Source organism: Polistes dominula, unplaced genomic scaffold, assembly GCF_049000335.1.
Source record: "Polistes dominula isolate Pdom_NZ unplaced genomic scaffold, Pdom_raw_medaka contig_19, whole genome shotgun sequence".
NCBI lineage: Eukaryota > Metazoa > Arthropoda > Insecta > Hymenoptera > Vespidae > Polistes > Polistes dominula.
Window position 1 is genome coordinate 3,544,609 of NW_028301058.1, and position 19,735 is coordinate 3,564,343.

Consider the following 19,735-nt stretch of genomic DNA (forward strand, 5'->3'; position numbering starts at 1 on the left):
ATAACTACCTACCTATACTTAAATTACATAAAACGTAATAAATTACCAAATGTAGAAGTGGAAGTTTATTTATATATACTTTTAATTTTTTAATTATTTTCCAACCAAATTGGAATTATTTTGATCATGTATTTCCTGTTTATCTCTAAATCTGCCCACGTCTAACTTAATCAAAAACAATAGATAAACTTCTTATTTACATATGTTACATAGCTATATTATTTTGATACATACGTACATACGTAACTATCTATATACGATGTAACGTCATTATCTCTAATTTTGTCTTTGGTGAACATGATTTTGAACTGTATTCCGTCTACTTTGGCTGTATTATTTTTTTTTCCTCTTTCTTAAACAATTATAGACTCTTCAAACATTTGCGACCGTTGACATGAATTTACATAACTTTAAATTTGTAAAGATTAATATTTTAAATATAATTTTATACAAAATCATTGTTTTTTAATTTATCACCTTAACCAGAATGTTAAATTTTTTTTTTCACTCCTACTTTCATAAATACCTGTAATATAATGCTTAAAAAATTCAGCACAATAATGACAAGTTTTCTATTATCTATCTAGAAAGCAAGTTTTTAAATTTAAAAAACTTATTTGTTCGAGCGCAATGTATGATATGCTAACGCGAATCTTTTTCAAACTAGCGTACGATTTTTAAGTGGGTATTCTGGTCTAGGGGCATAAATTTTAGGTACTTTTTCAAGTGCAATAACAAAAAGACGAATAATATTTTCACTATCTATAATGTTACAAGATATTCATTAATTTTTCGAGAATACATGGAAAAAAAAATAGTGAAAAAATTCAAAATTGAAAAAGATATAGACTGATGAAGTCTCAAAAAAACGGCGCGCGACAAATGTTAAGATTGCAACTCTCTTGGTAATCGAAAATAAAAAATTAAAACGGATTATTAATTTAGAATAATGCCGTTATCGTTCGAACTAAAAGAATTGAAAAAAGTTTTTTTTAGCTAAACTACAGCTGCTTGAAAAAAAAGATACATTATTGTTACCAGTTTTTTTACTTTTCCGAATTATTTAACCCTTTCGCTACTACGAGCGACTATAGTCTCTCTCCATGTGATGCTACTCAGGTACTACGGGCGACTATAGTCGCTTTCCATGTGATGCCGCTCAGGTACTACGGGCGACTATAGTCGCTCCCGCTAAAAATGTCGCGTAATTGTATATATGATAAGCGCCTGCAGTTGTTATGCACAGAGTATCTCACTCTAAACATGCCGCATGAATCTTTCGTTTTGCATCATTTGTTTTTTACGGGCTTCAATAATAAACCAAATGCCTCGATCATAAGTCTTACGACACCGGCTCGAACGTTGCGTGCACCGTGCACTGTTTCGGTGTAGCGCGCCGTACAGCGGGAGTACCTCGGCGGAGATCCGTCCCGTAGCGAAAGGGTTAAAAATAGTAGAAATCAAAAATTGTTGTAAAAGTTTAGTTAGTACGATAGAAAAATGCATAGAGAAGACTCTCACCAAATTTCAAGAAAATCGGTTTAGTAGAACTTGAGATATCATGACAACCTTGAAAAAACCAGTTTCGAGAAAAACGCGTTCAAATTTTCGCGTAATAAGAGTAGGATATAGATTTCGCGTCACTAAAACAGCTATATCTCCGAAAATAATTTGAATTTTACAAAATCCTCTTAAGGACATATTCTTAAAAGGATAAGCTTTGAAAATATAAACAATAATCGATTTCTTCCAATTTCTAGACCAGAATACCCCCTCAAGTTTAAATTATACGCTTGTTCTGTACGGAAATCTCACGACAGTAAATTAATATGGTGTGAGCTGTTTTGTAGTAATACTAAAGGCAGTTTATTAGTCAATAATGAATTTATTATTTATGTCTTAGTGACTATGTTACAATTGTTGGAATGCTTGGTATAGACTGTATGAATGTATGCTGAATAACAGATTCAATAATAAACACTTTCTTAGTTTATTTCACATATTTATATCCAAAATAAGCTACACCCCTTTGGAGAGGGAAAGAAATATATGAATCTTATTGGCTTCCAATATCATTGGAGGTGGGGCTGAAAACGGACAAGATCGGACCCTTTTCGGAAGCGGCAGTCTTTGATCGTCGGCATTGCCTTGTCTTGAATGTTATCGCTACGTTTTCTCTTAAGTAAACGATACCTTTATACCTACTGCCTATCATATACTATGATATTTTATTTCATATGTTCATCGTAAGGTTTTGTTTAACTAAGATCGAAAGCGTAGGTATTCAAACAGAAATTAAATATAAAGAAAAATAACTAAATATAAGGCTTATCGTCTACAAATGCATTTGATACTAAACATTATCATTAATAATTTGTTTTAACATCAGTCCCAGTTGTCTGTCTATCTCCCCAAAAAAAAACCCCATGATAAAATACTCAACAATCGTGATGAACAAAATACGATACAAAAAAAAAGAAAAAACAAATAAGAAAAAATTAAAGAACAATATTTTTTGTAACTCCTGCTTTCAAAGTTCAATTTTTTAGCCTTGTTTAGCAACCGTAAAGTCGCATATTCTTGTGATAGTGGTAACAATGTAGTAACTATGGTTGTTACTATAGTAGCGTGCGGGAAAGTAGTACTTTCTAACCGATTGACCATGCGGGAATGAAAATTATCTATAACTTTAATTAACATTAAAAAAAAAGTTGTTAAAAATCTACGTGAACAATGAATGAATTAACGAGACCTTGTACGCCTTCAGACCTAGTATCTGCTGCTAAATATGTTACACATGACAACGTTATTTAAAATATAACCCTATTATGGATTGATTAAAATTTTTTGATAACTAATATAGTTAAGGTAATTACAACATTTCTTTGTAAATGAATAATTTCTCTCTATTGAACTTTGAAAGCAGTCGTTACAAAAAATATTGTTCGATAAATATGTCCTAACTGAGGCATTTACAGGGCTTAATTAAGACACTCGCCAGAAGAAACAAGACGCTTACGACGAGACCGAGTAAGCTTACCACCACTCGTCTAACGGCTCGTGTTTCAATTTTTTAACCCTGGAATGCCTCACTTTGCACACATGTATCGAAACTATCTATTTCCTTTCTTTCGAATTATGTCGCTGGAAAAAAAGCATAAAAGATAATAAAAAAAAATAATAATAATAAAATAATAATAATAATAATAATAATAAAATTGACTATAAAACTTAGATAGAAACTAACCTACCTGTCGATCTAACCAAAAAGGGATGAAGAAGGAAACGTTCGACATCGAGTTAGGTTTCTCAGCAAAAGACATTTCTAATCCACGTGGGAGGTGCTGAATGTTCCGGAAATCGACGTAGACGAAGGAAAAAAAAACTCTAGTGGCATCGAAATCTTCTTTCCATTTTCTCTATACGATTCCCACTTTCTTTACTTTTCCCTGTCTAACACCTCCCTTCCCCTTCTGTTATACACACTATCCTCCCCCTTTTTTCCTTTTCCGTTTTCCTTTAACTTTGTAGGTGTGTGCATGTCGTACATTTGCGAAGATAAGCTTCTAACGTACCAAAGATTTCCATTGATTTACGGAAAAAACAAAAAAACGTTTTATAAAGTGCACTCTCTAAAAACCCTAACGCGTGCATTTGTGGGCATGTGTATATATTTGTGTATGTATGCGTGTGTATAAGTACTTACGCAACTTACGATATCACGAGAAAACGAATGAACGAATGAATGAAACATAACTTGAAAAAAAGAAAAAAATGATAAAAAATAACAAGCAAAATGTTAGCATTTGATTCTTGTCAGTTACGAGAGTAGCAGGATAGAGGTCTCGATGGACCTATCGTTTTAACCTGTGATGCTCGTAAACTCACTTTATTTCGATATTTCAAACCTATCGTAGATAGGTGTATATACTATACTGGGTAAAATATTGAAAACACACCGTCCGAACAAATCGATTTCTATTCGGGGGGAGAGGGGTAGGATAGGAAACGAAAAACCAAAACATAAATAAATAAAAACAACAACACAACTTACTTGATAATATTGTCGTTTTCTTTTTATATCGATTTATTTATATCGATATATTTAAGTGATTTTTATTTGAAAGGGATTAACTTGAAGATATGTTAAAAAGTTTTTTCATCGTTTCTGTCTTGTTTTTATCTTCGAAAATTCAAAAAGAACTCGAAATTATGTATGAAATTTGTCTCTTATGATGATTTCTTTTTTTCGATTTTACAATGAACGATAGTAATTGATTAAACGCATTAATTATAATGTAAACGTTTTGTTCGATAATATTACAAAACTGAGGTAATATATGTACACCTATGTAACATGCTTGTTTTTTTTCTCTTTTTTTTTTTATTAATTAAAAAGATTACACATCATTCATCTTTATTTATTACACTCGTTATGTTCGTAATTATCAAATAATGATCGATCGGTAAAATCGTATAATCGGTTGACATTATTCGATATTATATTAAAAATCATTTTAAACAACGAGATAACTAATCGATCGACGAAATCTCTCACCCATTCTCCCTTTTTTCCCACTTCCTGTTCCTCCTCCTCTCACGAATTAAACATTTTCACTCTTTGGAAATGTCATAGGTCGGATGGTAACGAGCACAGCAGGTGAACCGAGCGACAACGACCAATTTATATCGACTTTGATTTGCAACGTATGCTACGACCATCGTTTCCCATTTATCCACGAGAAATAATATTACTCCTTTTTCGAAAAAAAAGAAAAAATAATAAAACGCGACAGAATTATTTATTACCAATATTAATCTGATAATCGAAATTTCTTCTTCTTAAATTTTAGAATTCCTTTTCAGTTCATTTAAAATTCAATCGTGAAAAAGAAACAATAATTCGTGTATTAAAAAATATTTCTAAACAATGATAAATTATTAATAAAATAAAAAAATAAAATAACATTGAATTTGTTCATTTATAAATATAATAAAAAAAAGATTAAAAAATATATTAGATGAATCATATTTGATTAAAAAATAAAAAGAGAACTATATTATTGAATGGTAAACAAAGAAAAGAAAAGAAAAAGAAAAGAAATGAAATGAAATTAGTAATAAAAAATGGTCAGTGGGTGGATATAGAAGATAAAACGGTACAAAAGGGATTTCTCCGACGAATGTGCGTGCTTAAAAGATAAAAGAAATTCATCCAACTGTAGTAGTAGTAGTAGTAATAGTAGTACTGCACCTTTTTCGATGATTGTAAAAATACGAAGTTCGACTATATTCTACAGGCTGAATAATGACGTTTCATCTGTGGACACAAAAAAAAATGAATTCTTTCAATTTATTTTCGATTTCAATTCCGTCCGCAAAGGTACGCGAACGCGCGAGCCATTTGTCGTCGTTGGTTGGTTGGTTGGTTGGTTGGTTGGTTGTCGGTGTGTTACTGCTGCTGCTACTGCTACTGCAACTGCAACTGCAACTGCAGCTGAACCGCATAAAAGCACTCTCCCCCATTCGTTCGTGGTCGTAATATACCGGCAACGGTCCTCCGATGGATTAAACATTGACGAGAGAACTTTTTAAAGCGGATTCCGGGAACCACGCCCGGATAGGTGTAAAATATGTAGCTACAATAGAGTGTTGGTCAGGACGGATGAAAAAGTTGACTGAGACAGAACCAAAAAGAGAAAGAGAAAGAGAAAGAGAGAAAAAGATAAAGGTATGGGTACACGCAAATATACCTGGTGTACTAAACAAAAATTTTCTTTGCAATCAACCTCCAACCCCAAACGTATATTCTTCTTAAACCATAAATGGTCTAGTTGAAAAATATTTTCATTCGTTACGAAATATACCTCATTTACTTCTATCTAATTGACATTATTAAAGAAAGAAAAATTAATCCGTTCTGTATACGGTTTTATATATATATATGTAGGATGCTCTGACCACGAGTTGCTATAGCTTTGTTATAAAACGTTTATTAAATATAATTCTAAACTATTTAATGAAGTTAAAGTGTTTAAAATTATATTTTTCTGAAACTTCAAATTAGGCATAGAACAACATAAAATTTTTAATATATATAATATATAATATGTAATAACAACACACAGAACAATACCACAATTAATATGGAATACATAAAATAATAATACACGAAAAAATAGAAAAAAAAGGTTATGTCATATGTAAATTAAAATAATTGAATTATAATATAGTGCCATCTATTAAAAACTTAGTACATAAAGACCTAGATAACCTCTAAATAACAAGATAAAAATCAAAATAATAAAAACCATCCTATATAGTAAGTTGAAAAAAATCAGACAGAATAACAAAAATTTCATCAAGATCGGTTCAGTAGCTTCGAAGTTCATAGGAAAGCAACAATGTGACATTGAATTTTTATATATAAAGAAGATTTGTACTTTCCTTGTCCTTTTCATTTTTGTAAGATTAAAAAAATGATATATCTTATAATTAAATATCACAGTGAATGTCGTAAATTAAATTAATTTAATATATAAAATATTCCAACATTATATCAGAAAAGTATTTTACCGCGCGTTCTAACATTAATGATACAAAATATTAAACAGATATTCCAAGTTGCTTCAAAAGGAAGTAATTTCATCTAATTTAATTATTATGCCAAGTTAAAGGGGTAGATACGTCAACTTTGTACTCGTAAAAATGAAAAATGAAAAAAAAAAATAAAAACGTACATTTGAGAATGGACAAAAATTTTGCAAATTTTTATATCATTCCTGTATCATCTAATTGTTAACTAAAACTGCATTCGACTAAGTTTATTTTACATTATTTAAATTGTCTTTTTAAATGAAGCTACCTGTATAATGTAAAAAAGAAAAAAGTAGGAAATAGAACCAAAAGAAAAAAAAGGGAAAAAAAAGAAAATTAGAGGAAAAAACGCAGTGATACCGGAGAGGATCGGAAAGGTTCTGCGTTCGCTTAATGACAGATAATGCAGGTATTATACGGGCGACCGATGTTCACGATCGATCTCTATATATCCGAGCGTGATTGCATTAATCGGCTTAACGGTCGTGCATACATCGCCAAATAAATTGGCCGTGATCGACGTTTAGTCGTTCCATACCACCCCTACAAACCATATACCTACCCCCATAGTTTCTATCAACGAAACGTAGTCATCCTAGTAATACCTTTTGACGAAAAAAAAAAGTAACACATACACACACCCCCACAACATATACAGGAATATGAAATTACAAAAAAAAAGAAAAAAAAATCGATAACTTTAAATTATTAACATTGATCTTTTATCCTTGAACAGGGGTTTACTATAATCAAATCATTTTACCTCGAACATTTCGTTTTATCCTGTTAACTTGAATTATTTTTTACTTTTATATCATTATCGTTTTAATAATACTTTGTACATTTATAATTTAATTTTAATTAATCTTTTCTTTTTAAATTAATAATTAAAGATACATTAAATGTAATTGAAAGTTTTATATCTAATGGATGCACTTGACAAAATAAATTGTACATTTATTTGAATAAAAAATAAATAAAAAATAAAAATACGATTAGATTTAATTGTAGATAATACAAGATACCATAAGACATCGTTTTATATCCCTCGAAACAAGTTGCTCGCATTCTAAACATATATAATGCACGGATGCAAATATATTTGAATAAGGAAGCTTTCGAAATCGAGTAAGTAAACCATTGTTTGCGTTTGTTCGTCTATTTGTAGAGAAGATTAAGTAAGGGGTTGTAACTATGTTAGATAATAAATCAACGAGAGACAACAACAAGAACAACTCCTAAACGTAAGACCAAATTGAGACATTAGTATATTATAGTAAGCAGCAGGTAGTCAAAGTTTGTAGTTTGGGTTTCAGATAGCAGCCAGTTTATCCGCGATGTTTGTGTATATATGTGTGTGTGTTACCTTCTTATTCCATTATTTTCTAACTGGCCAAGAAGTGCTTTGTCTTTATCACTAATTTCCTTTTCATTGAGTCACTATGCTACACGAAATGTTGTTTTACTTCTCTCTCTCTCTCTCTTAATTAACTAATTATAAGACCAAACGTAACATTCCGCGGACACGGTCTCGGTTTTACCTAACATTCCTTTCTATTTAAACACACACACATGCACATGTACATTTATACATTTACACACGTATATTCTCGTTTAAACTACTCCGCAATTATATTCTATAATTTAGTTGTGTTGTAATATAGGTGTATTCGTTGGTGTGTGTGTGATTTCCTAAAGGACGAATTTGACGATTTAATTCATTTCAAAAGTTACGTATTTAATCTTTCAACATGATTAATCGAATTACACAAAGAACATTACGTCAAAATGAAACTTCTATATGGTGAATATAATTTCCATAAGGATCTTTAACGATTAACTATAAATGCACACGTCATCAAAGTTACAATTCTTAATAACAATCTACAAGCTAGTACAATTTGGTAAGTTTGAATAGTAGCATGGAGCATAAGTTGATCCATCGCACGTGCAACTAATGCAAAATCTAACGCAAGATGGTGGAGGTATTATTTTCACCGGTGGACATTCGTATTTTATTCGACAAGGACGTATCGGACAAGGTCCTGCTATGCATATCGTTGGTGGAGGGGGTGGAGGACAGGGCCGCTCTCTGCAGATCTATATACAATGTATTTTTTTTTTTTAACTTGATTAAAAATTTGAAAAAAAAATCAATTAATAAAATTTCATTATTAGTGTGAATATACTTTCTTGAACAAAAATAAAAAATAAATTTCTCTTCCCTAATTTTATATATTATATATTATTTTGATTATAAATTCGATTCGATAAACTTTGAACGAACCATTTAAAAATTTATGAAATATATAATAAATATATGTATAAATTATTCCTATTTTAAATTCGATTCGATAAACTTTAAACGAATCTTTTAAAAATTTATAAAATATATTATAAATATATATAAATATATTATTAACTTTATTACTAACTTAACTATATATATATAATATTAATAAATATAATATATAATATTATTTATATTAATATTATATATTAAAAACTGTATTTATGTAATTGTATATTTATATATATTAATAATATATTATATATATATATATATAGAAAGAAAAAGTAGGAGCCGATGTTCGTGAAAATATAGCTGTGTTTTAGAAGAAAAATCCCTGGTGCAAATTGCATTTTTCAAAGATCCGACAAAAAGTGATAGACGTACTAATGGTGGACAAATAGTTGGAGTAGAGCATCGCTTAGGTGGACACTGCTGCATCGGTGGACAGCCATCCTTTGGACAGCAAAACGGTGCTGGTTTTATATGACAGCATGGGGGTGGTAAAGTGCTCCTACGCCGTGCTCCTCTACAGTTACTACTCTGACAAGACATTTTTCTTCTTATACAATACTATCCCTTAGACGAGAAGAGCTTGCTGAAAATCCGAGCTAAAACTTTTTTCCTTCCTTCCTTCCTTCCTTCCTTCCTTCCTTCCTTCCTTTCTTTCTTTCTTTCCTTCCTTTTCCAGATTTACGATCAAGCTTTTATGAAACGACGAAAGAAAAACCGATGAAGGAGAAATCTCGACTGGTATTAATTACCGGCTCTACATTTTCCAAAGTAATATAAAACTTTTCAAAATAAATATTTAAAAGAAAAATATAAAAATATTAATTTTTCTTTTTTTAATTTTCTTTTCTTTTTATATTTTTTTTTTATTTTTTAATAAACTGAAGTTTCCTATACTCGTTTGATTGTATGTATATTTTTTTCGATGCATTTCGATTATTTTGATATTAAATTGCGTACTTCAGATTACACGTATCTGTATATTCGGATTCGTTTTTTGCTTCTTCTTTTATATTCTGCACGAATTTGTAAATATTTATTATTTTTATTTTTTATTTATTTTTATATAAATGTAAATTATTAAACAAAAAATAATATTCCCATTTTTTAGGAGCAGTCTTTAAATACAGGATTACCGCAACAGTCGTGCCATTTTAAACAACAGCAAGTTTTTTTACGAATTGGTATTGGACAAGGATAACAATTTGGTGTAACTGGACGATAACAGGGTGCATAAGTCGATCTGTGTATAAACAAAATATCTTATCATCGATTATATATATATAGTTAAAAATATTTTTGCATAAATTGAAAAAGAATCAATAAGATAAATATATATATGTTTTTTTAAATAGTCTATTTTTTATCGAATTCATTTACCTGTTACAAGTAAAAGTTAATTGAAATTGAACGCATGATCCTTCGTTATTTGATGAACAAGGTGAACATTTTAATAATCTTGTTGAACACGGTTGACAAGCTGGATCCTCGTAAGATAATTTTTTACTGCAACGAGATGCAACCGATGGTGGATTCATTGCAAAAGCTTCAGCCAATGTCAATGCCATTTTTCTTCTCAAAATTAAAATTCAACTTTCACTAGAAAACAGCCTGATTTTAATCTTCTCGATCATTACTCGTATACAGTTTATTTCCTCTTTGCTTTTTTTTTTATTTTTTATTTTCTTTTACCTAATAATTTTGACTAATCCAATAACGTTCATTTAAAACGTTTTTTTGTTCTGTTTCCTCTATTTATCTCTCTCTATCTATATTTTTTTTTTTTTTTAGGTTACACATCAGCAGAATTTTTACGACGATTAGGGAAAAAAAAGGAAAACTAAAAAAAAAGAGCAAACGTCCAAAAACATTTATGCGTTTGTTTCTTCAATCCTAATGCAATAATATGTTTTTCAATTTAATTTTCATTGGTAATCTTTAATAATAATAATAATTTATGATGATTTCAAAAAAAAAAACGTTTGTTAAAATATGTTTTTCTTATACACATTATTACACATACTCATACGCGTATATGTAATATATGCATAAAATTATTTACTTAAGTATATTATATATATATATAACAAAAATTCACAAAAAAAAAGAAAAAAATTAGTAGACGATTTTTTTTTCGTAATCACAACAGACATTATATAATAAATCGTATCTTTACAATGGGGCAGAGATACATTGTAAAACGAACAAGGATATTTTTTTTTCTTTTACGAAATATACACGCAATTTGATAAGTTGTACGTTTGATCCAGGAATCGAATCGGCAACATTATAATATATATACAATTACACAACAACCACGAAAGCTCGCCTAAACGATAATCGCCGAATTTAGAAGCCAACACGGTTGCACTTTCACAAATTTGGCACGCGATACTTCATTATGTCAATTCTTTATTTTTCTTTCTTTTTCATTTTTCTCTCTTTCTTTTTTTTTTAGTTTTTATTATTTCGTTCTTTGATTCTGTTTTCTGGGTGTCCCAAATTTTTGCTGCACTTTTTTTCTATTTTATTATTATTATTATTATTATTATTATTATTATTATTATTATTATTATTATTATTTGTCTTTATTTTCTATTTTTCCTCAAATTTTACAAAAATTTCAAGACATCAAAAAAATTCTCAACATTCTATATAACATTTCCAGATCTCGTTCCATGAAAAAAAAAATTAAAAAGCCCAAAAAAAAAACAAAAGGGACAATGTTAGAGAATGAGAGAAGAAAGACACGAATCCGGTGGAGAGAGGGAATTGAGGTATTGGTGAAAGGGAAAATATAAGATTCGAAATAAAAGAAAGGGATGAAAAATGATCAAACAAAACAAGTGGAACAAACATTTTTTTCTTTCTGTCTCTCTTTTTTCTATATTCTTTTATCGTCGTCTATTCTACGTGTCGTCGCATTCTAAAACGCATTTAAAATACAGTATTAGAATTTTCCTAAAGAAAACAAAACAAAAACATTCACATTAAGATCGTACAAACTGATGGTGTCCGGCACTCGTTGATTCATTTTTTTTAAATAAGCTCCCGAATTAATTACACGTTTACCCAATATACACGTGTGGAACAATGAAAGGAAAGTGGAAAGAATAAGGGAAAAAGGTTCAAAAAAATTCTACGAAGGTTTATGTATAGAAAAAAAAAAACTCAAATGTAGAAAAGGTTAAATAAAAATAGGAAAATAGAAATCAAAACAATAATTATAATAATAATATTAATAATAATAATAATAATAATAATAATAATATAATAATATATAATATTAATATTAATATTAATAATAATAATAATAAGTATCTAAGACGAATCGTCGTGGCAAATTTATATACACGTTTCACCTCACACTTTTTTACTATCTTTCATTCTCTTACTCTTACTCCTCTCTCTCTCTCTCTCTCTCTCTCTCTCTCTCTCTCTCTCTCTCTCTCTCTCTCTCTCTCTCTCTCTCTTTCTCACTCACTTTCATTTTCTAATTCAATCAATTTTTTCATTTGAAATTCCTTTGATTTCATTTCTTTACGCACGCTCGAACAGCTTTCCCCTCATGAGAAAAACCTAAAAATTTAAGCTCGCTTGATTTAACTGAGAAAGACGCCGACGAAATTTCACTCACCAATGACGAACGCGGAATAAACAAAACGCACATAGCTCGTGTTCTCTCCGTATAATATTTATGTGTGTGTATGTTTTTTAATTATATATGTGTATATATGTGTATGTACGATTGAGTGTAAATTTGTATGTTTGTTTACTTTCTTGCTTGTAGTTGCTATTTTTCACGTGTACTTCTTTGTGTATGTATGTTTTTTTATTCAGTGTGTTTATTTTTGTTTTGTTTTTCTTTTTTTTTTTTTTTTTTTTAAGTACATATACATCATGGACTAAACCACCAACGTGTTTATATAAGTACAGCCGCAAATACACGTGTGTGTGTGTGTACCTTTTTTTTAGATTATGAAAATTATATTTATAATTCTTTCCTCTTTTTGAGGGGAGAAGGGGGATGGGGATTTTTTTAATCTTTTTCTTTCTCTTACTTTCTCTTTTTTACTTGTCAGTTTTTCATTTTTTTCTCTTTTTCTTTTCCTATTAAATTCTCTTTTGATTTTCGGGAACGGACGGAAGGTGTGGCTTCGCGAAAACCATCCATATACTGAAACCACTGAAAAATTTACGACGACGAATGTATATTTATTCATTACTTTTATTTTATTTCATTTCATTTTATTTATTCATTTATTTTTTTATTTATTTATTTATTATTCGTTTAACGTTAAACAACGAAGAGAAAATTTTTAATTAATTAAAAAATTGAATTCTCTCGTTATAAAGGACGATTTTTTTTTTAATAAAATATTTGTTTTTCTTTCGAATACAATCTAATCATTAAAAGCTAACGAATAATTTTTTTAAGTTTGTTCATAGATTTCGTTAAAACGATTTTTATATAATTTATTATTGATTATAAGAATTCTAACTCACATATAAAATATATATGTGATATATATATATCACTTTATCGGAATATATATTTAATTATATACTCGATAAATCTTTAATTCGGAGAGGTTAAAGTCTAATAAATTGATCTGTCAACAAAAAATATAAAATGACAGAATAATTCTTCTAAAATTTAACTTAAAAAATTCTCCTATAAGAAAAAAATATATATATAATTTAATAAATAAATTCCTTAAAGAAAAATTGAACACGATATTGGTTGAAATTAAAATAAATAATACAATAATTATATTTTAAATAAAACCATTCGTCGTCGTTATAATTATAATTATTATTATTATTATTATTATTTTTATTATTATTATTTTTATTATTATTATTATGAAAATCATTTCAATAAATAAATATCTTAAAACGAAATTATAAACAATATTTGATAAAAATTTCAAACAAAATATATAACTTGATTATTATATTATTATTCTTATATGAAATCATTCGTCGTCGTTTTCTCAGCTGTTCAGTTACCAATATTCACACATTCTTTCTCTCTTTTTCTCTCTCTCTTTCTCTCTTTCTCTCTCTCTCTTTCTCTCTTTATTTCTTTCTATCAAATAACATTTAAATAACTATTTTATATACAATGCATACAATGTCGTTCAAGTGCAACAATCGAGAAGCGCGTACAATGGTAAAAAAGAAAAATTGAGTTAAAAAATGAAAAAAAAAAACAATTGAAAAAAATACAATTGTTTCTTAATTTATTTTACTTATTTATACGATAAACACGCTCTCTTTCGTCGTTCTCTCTCTTTCTCTTTCTTTCTCTTTCTTTCTCTTTCTCTTACAGATTCCAATCATATTAATTCCTTCAATTTTCTCTCTACTTCCTATCCGTTACGAAAAAAAGAAAAAATTATTTAAAAAAAAAATAAAAAAAAATGAAAGCGCTTAGCCCAATGATAATGAAAGACAGAAAGCCCCGAGACAAAATAACTACCCATAGATTTGTTTCTTATTTCTTTAATTAATAGGTTTTATTTCTTTTTTTTTTTAATTTTATTTTTTTATCATTTTTTATCGTATTATTTGTTTGTTTAATCCTTATTGGTATATGGGACTGATGAGTTTTGAAATTATTTATTTCTTCTCTTATTTCTTTTTCATTTTCATCACATAAATCTCGTCAAAGTTTGACGATCGTTTTTTTCTCTTTCTTTCTTTAATACTCTCATTTCATTTATATTCATAAATCAATTTATTAATTTAATATCGATATGCAATGCTTACGTCATGATATACACGCACACGCACACGCACGCACGAACGCACGCATACACGCACACACATCATCGTATCCCCCGATATTCATTTTAAGTATTTTGAATTGAATAATAATTTTGTCGTATTTTTTCTTGTTTTTTTTTTTCTTTCCTTCCTTCTTTCGTTTCATAGATATCATTCATATATTTAATCCTCGATAATATTTAAATGCAATTCGATCATATGTTTTTTATAATAATAGACAACGATAGTGCAGAACGTTACTGCTCTCTAATTTCAACATCTAAAATTGTTCATTTATATTTTTTAATTAAGTAAACTACGTGCTTGTATTTTTGCCGGATAAGATTTTTTTTTTCGTCATAAACAGTAGAGTTACTCGTAGTCGGTGTGGTGCTTTCTGATTAAAAAAAAAAAAAAGAAAGAAGAAAAAAAAAGAAAATAAATATAAAGAATTCATGATCGTAATTATCAGTTATTTTCCTAATGTTTTCCATCACACGAATAATTATTAAAACGTACGGGCTAAATTTTATCCGAATGTAAAACAAAATTATTATTGAGATAATATCGAATTATTAAAAAAAAAAAATATGTAAAAATAATCGAATATCATTTGAATGAAATAAATTCTTCCAAACCGACTACGTTTACAAATTATTCTTTGTTTCGTTCATTTCTTTCTCATACTTTATCCTTATTATTACATTTTGATAATTTTCTTCAATCATCGATTAAAAAAAATGAAAAAAGAACCAAAACCGATAAATATAAAATAAATAAGAATAAAATATATCTCTTTCTTTCTTTCTTTCTCTTTATCTTTCTTTCAAAAAACGGGTGTTATATATAGGAAGTTATTTGTTTAGACTCGGTGCAGCGTTAATCATCTTTTTTTGGTGCATACAATTTTGCATCTCATGCAGAACAACGATAACCGCTCTCACGTTTGTAGAGCCTACACTATCGAAATTACTTTTTAATAATCGGATAATGTTTATTGAATTATTATTTTTTTATTTTTTTTCTCATTTTCTCATTATTTAATCTCGTATTTTGTGATGAACATTTAAATATGCAACTAGCAGATACGTGACCCATTTTCTTTCTCTTTCTTCTCTCTGTCTTATTTATTTATGGCTGCTTCCATTTTTTTCTGTTAAGTACTCTTTTTTTATATATATAGATATATCGTCGTCTACAGTCTTTTCCTCAAAACGGTCGGAAAGATACATATACATATATACATACATATATATAAATAATATATTATATAATAAATATAATATATATAAGTATTATATATATCTATGTATATACATATATATAATTTTTAAAAAGCACATTTACGCCTCGTCTTCTCACTTAAACATTCTTCTTCTTCTCCCATATATTTATATATATATTTTTTTTTGTTTATATATTGAGCGTGCATTATAAATCATCGTCATCATCGTCATTATAATTATCATCATAATCGTATAGCATTATCATCAACGTCCTTCTAACATTAATGCGTGCTTCTATCGAGGCTGTGCGCGTACTTTGTTTTCTAACTACAATAATTAAGCGATAATTATCTCTAAGATATTTTCTTTTTTTTAATTCATTCCTTCCTCCCCGAATTAGTAACCCTTTCGTCGTCCCTTCTAATTCTATAATTCTTCCTTCCAAAATTTTCTTCATTATTCTTGTGTGCAAAATTCGTTGCCTTTAAACGCTCGTCCTCATATTAAATATCATAATTTTGTTGTAACACCAATAATAATATTCCAATGTAACAACAACAACAACAACAACAATCAGATGACTAAGATGATGATAGTGGGTGTTGTTACGTTGTCAAAGAGATCTCCAATATTTTTTCCCTCGACAAATTTTAACGATAATTATCATTACTACTTTTTTCCGTTATATAACCCCTTTTTTGAGATCCTCTTTATTTTCTTTCTCTTCTTCTTATTTCTTTTAATTTTTTTTTCTTCAATAATTCGTTTAGAATCTTCTTTTAATTTCTCCTTTTTGTTTAGGTATAATACCTACGATCATTGGTTAAATCGAGGCGCGAGCGTACATGCAACCGTCACTATGTGTTAGATCGAAAATATTTAGCGACGCTGTTGACGAACTCCTGGCGCTACAATTGCACCTGAAACGCCTGTGTAGCATTAGGAACGACAAATGGATTGGTAGTAGTTGATTGTCGTAAATTTCTCGCCGCTATTTCTGCCCATTCGGCATCGAAGGGATCGGAAGGTCCACCGCCACCGCCTCTGCTGCTGCTAACTTGACCACTCATTGCTGCCGAACCGAGTGATAATGCCCTTGTATGTAACAGTGGTGCTCTTCGTGGACTGTTAGATGATTGAGATATTGACGATGATATTGCTTGAGATGTTGTTGTTGATACTGGTACAGCTCCTGTTATACTTCCTAACCATTGTTCTGGTTTCGGTAAATTACCTGCCGCTGACACTGGCTGAACCTACAAATTAATTCAATTTTTGTAGTGAAAAGTTCTTTAAAATTGGGATCATTTGAAAATTGTGAAACGAAAGTACGTTAAATGATGAAACGAAAATACCTTATTAAAAAGAGACAAACATATATACATCTATAGGATTTAGTCTAGGAGAGAATGAGATAAAATACAGTATACGTTTGTTTCTTTCTTTGTATGCCTGCATATGCTTTGGTTTAAGCGTTCCACGTGTGAATGTTTCTGTATGTGTTTATATTTGTATGCGTACATCAATTAGTTCTTTGACTGGAGACACAGAAAATATGGAGTGTGTATAATTTACAAATTATTTTCAAATTTTGACACAACGTTGCATTAACATACAGATATGTTTTTATTACATTAATTTATTAATAAAATAATTAATTAATTTAAACAAAAATATACTGGTAAATCTAACGCCATCTGTTGGCCATAGATTTCGATGAATGAGCGGAACATTTGAACTTAGTCTAACCTTTATCTACACGATAACGTTATATTTTAGCTTGCATTCTGATTTTGTAATATTTATATTCAATTTGTATTTCCATTTAATTGAATATTTCTAATATTTAATTTTGTGTTACATTATGTTGAAATTGAGTTTAATTATTTTGTGTCGTCTTCTAAAGGGGGAAGGGGTCAAGGTATGTTATCTTCTACAGGAAAAATGTCGTTTATACGTTTTTTCGTCTAGGAAAAGATTGAGGTTTCCAATCAGGGCCGAGAGGACAGAAATCGAGTTCGTCTCGGAGGAGAAACTTATGCTTTCTTTTTTTCTTTTCTATTTAATCAAACTGAGCCACAGCAACATGTGGTGAGGCACAGCTACTATTATAATAAGTAAACCCTACAATAATCTTACTCCAAATACTCTGAATTCGTCTCATTCTCTCGAAGCTTAGTTTTCTAAACATTTCAATTCTACCCTATGTGATCTGACATGTGTTTTATTATTATTTTTTTTTTTTTTATAATCATTTTAAACGTTACTCGAATTAATTGATTATGAAACGATTCCTATTCGTAAAGTATTTCCAATGAGAACTTACCGGAGTGGTAGGAATAGTAATTGGACAAATCCCAGATACGTCAGTGGCGACAGCTGTCGATAACGTTGAAGATAACGACGCTACGCTAACGTTAGGTGACGTACTCCTAACTGTTGCAATTTTATTGACTACTGAATTATTAACTGAAATTGGCGATTTGTTGTTGATTGCAACAGCTGTTGAGGTACTTCCAAGTGATGAGGTAGAGGCCGTGCTGAATGCAGGACTGGCTGCTGTTGGTGTACCACCAAACACACCTACACTCGAAGCTGCTGGAGTACTCATAACAACAGGTGTTGCTGTGCTAGTCCTCGGAAGAACAGGACTTAAATTACTAGCCTTGTTTAATACTGGCGTTAGCCTAGGATTAACTGCTAGAATCGGTGAGGATGATGATTCTTGCCAACTTGGTCTAACGTCGTTCAAATTCGTTATGTCTTCGTTTTTGTCGTTGTTGTTATTGTTGTTGTTCAAATTTGGACCATTTTGTAATTTTATATCGTCCAATGAATTGCTACTCGTTACTGTACAAATTTAAAAAAAGAAGCAATTAGTAACGAAGACAAAATTACAATCTAAAGATTTAAATATCATTTTAAATGCGATAACTTGTAAGTGTAAAATTTGTTATTAAATTATTTTTACCAGGAGGTGTATTATTGGTGTTCATGAATAGTTGCTTCGCTATCGAACTAGTTGTTGCTTGGGAAGGTAATGGTCCATAATCGTCGCTGCTAGATAGCAAAGAAAGTCCACGGGATAATTGTTGACACATTGCAGAAACACTGTCCTGTCCACCTGGTGATATTTCTGGTATTGGGCTAACTGTTCAAATAAAATATTACATTTTAATTAATATTAATTATTAATATTATATTATTTATACGATATTATACGTTAAGTAACGAACAATTATAGCGAACTGGTGGGTGTGCTGGATTACTATCGAAATGCATGCCCAATCACGTTTGGGAACGTATAAACAAAGCGTAAAAATTATAACATTAGAAAAACAACTCGATCAAACGATCGTCCTAAAATGATCTGTAATTGTCCAAGCTAGTGTGTAATCATTTTAGAAAGAAATAAAAAATATGAAAATAAAAATTAAAAATAATACGATGAATTCTACTACTGGGATAAACGTCTAACTAAAAAAAGATGTATATATATTATATATGGTATATATATGTATATGTATATATATACCATTTTTAAAAAAATTGAAACATTGTTTTAACGTTGGCTCGAATTATAATATTTTTCCAAAATCTCTCTCTCTCTCTCTCTCTCTCTCTCTCTCTCTCTTTCTTAATGTTATATTATTTTATTCATACAATTATTTTATACTTTTCTTAGTAAAAAAGATAAAAGGAAACAACAACTTGATCGAACCAACGTTAATGTTAATAGGAATTCCATAATCTTCATTTGTGTCTCAATGTTCACCTAAACAAACAAAAAATACTCACTGTGCAAGAAAAATAAAAAGAACATTGTATCGTTTTAAGG

At 29.4% G+C, this 19,735-nt stretch overlaps 2 protein-coding genes and 1 long non-coding RNA gene across 7 annotated transcripts in view; 1 reads left to right on the top strand and 2 right to left on the bottom strand.

Moving 5' to 3' along the window:
- Positions 1 to 19,735, top strand: part of LOC149031497 (uncharacterized) — a 205,353-nt gene that overhangs the window by 41,934 nt on the left and 143,684 nt on the right. The gene's annotated exons all lie outside the window — the stretch shown is intronic.
- LOC149031499 (uncharacterized) lies at positions 5,158 to 11,281 on the bottom strand. The gene is made up of 2 exons (XM_089175741.1): positions 9,176 to 11,281; positions 5,158 to 8,697 (listed from the first exon to the last, which is right to left on the bottom strand). The coding sequence occupies exons 1-2, from the start codon at positions 9,440 to 9,442 to the stop codon at positions 8,482 to 8,484; spliced, it is 483 nt and encodes a 160-aa protein (XP_089031867.1). The 5' UTR covers positions 9,443 to 11,281; the 3' UTR covers positions 5,158 to 8,481.
- Positions 12,744 to 19,735, bottom strand: part of numb (NUMB endocytic adaptor protein) — a 90,840-nt gene continuing 83,848 nt past the window's right edge. For all 5 annotated transcript variants that reach the window (XM_089175906.1, XM_015333562.2, XM_015333561.2 and 2 more), the window contains 3 exons: positions 18,869 to 19,048; positions 18,224 to 18,747; positions 12,744 to 17,153 (listed from right to left, as the gene is read on the bottom strand). In XM_089175906.1, the coding sequence (XP_089032032.1) occupies positions 16,806 to 17,153; positions 18,224 to 18,747; positions 18,869 to 19,048 (1,052 nt within the window). In that variant the 3' untranslated portion in view covers positions 12,744 to 16,805. The remainder of the gene's footprint in view (positions 17,154 to 18,223; positions 18,748 to 18,868; positions 19,049 to 19,735) is intronic.

Excerpts from the sequence above, each read along its gene's own strand:
- LOC149031499 (XM_089175741.1), bottom strand. The coding sequence starts at position 9,442 with ATGTCTTGTCAGAGTAGTAACTGTAGAGGAGCACGGCGTAGGAGCACT. Across the intron at positions 8,698-9,175 it reads TTCACGAACATCGGCTCCTA|ATCTGCAGAGAGCGGCCCTG; the intron begins CTTTTTCTTTCT and ends CATTGTATATAG.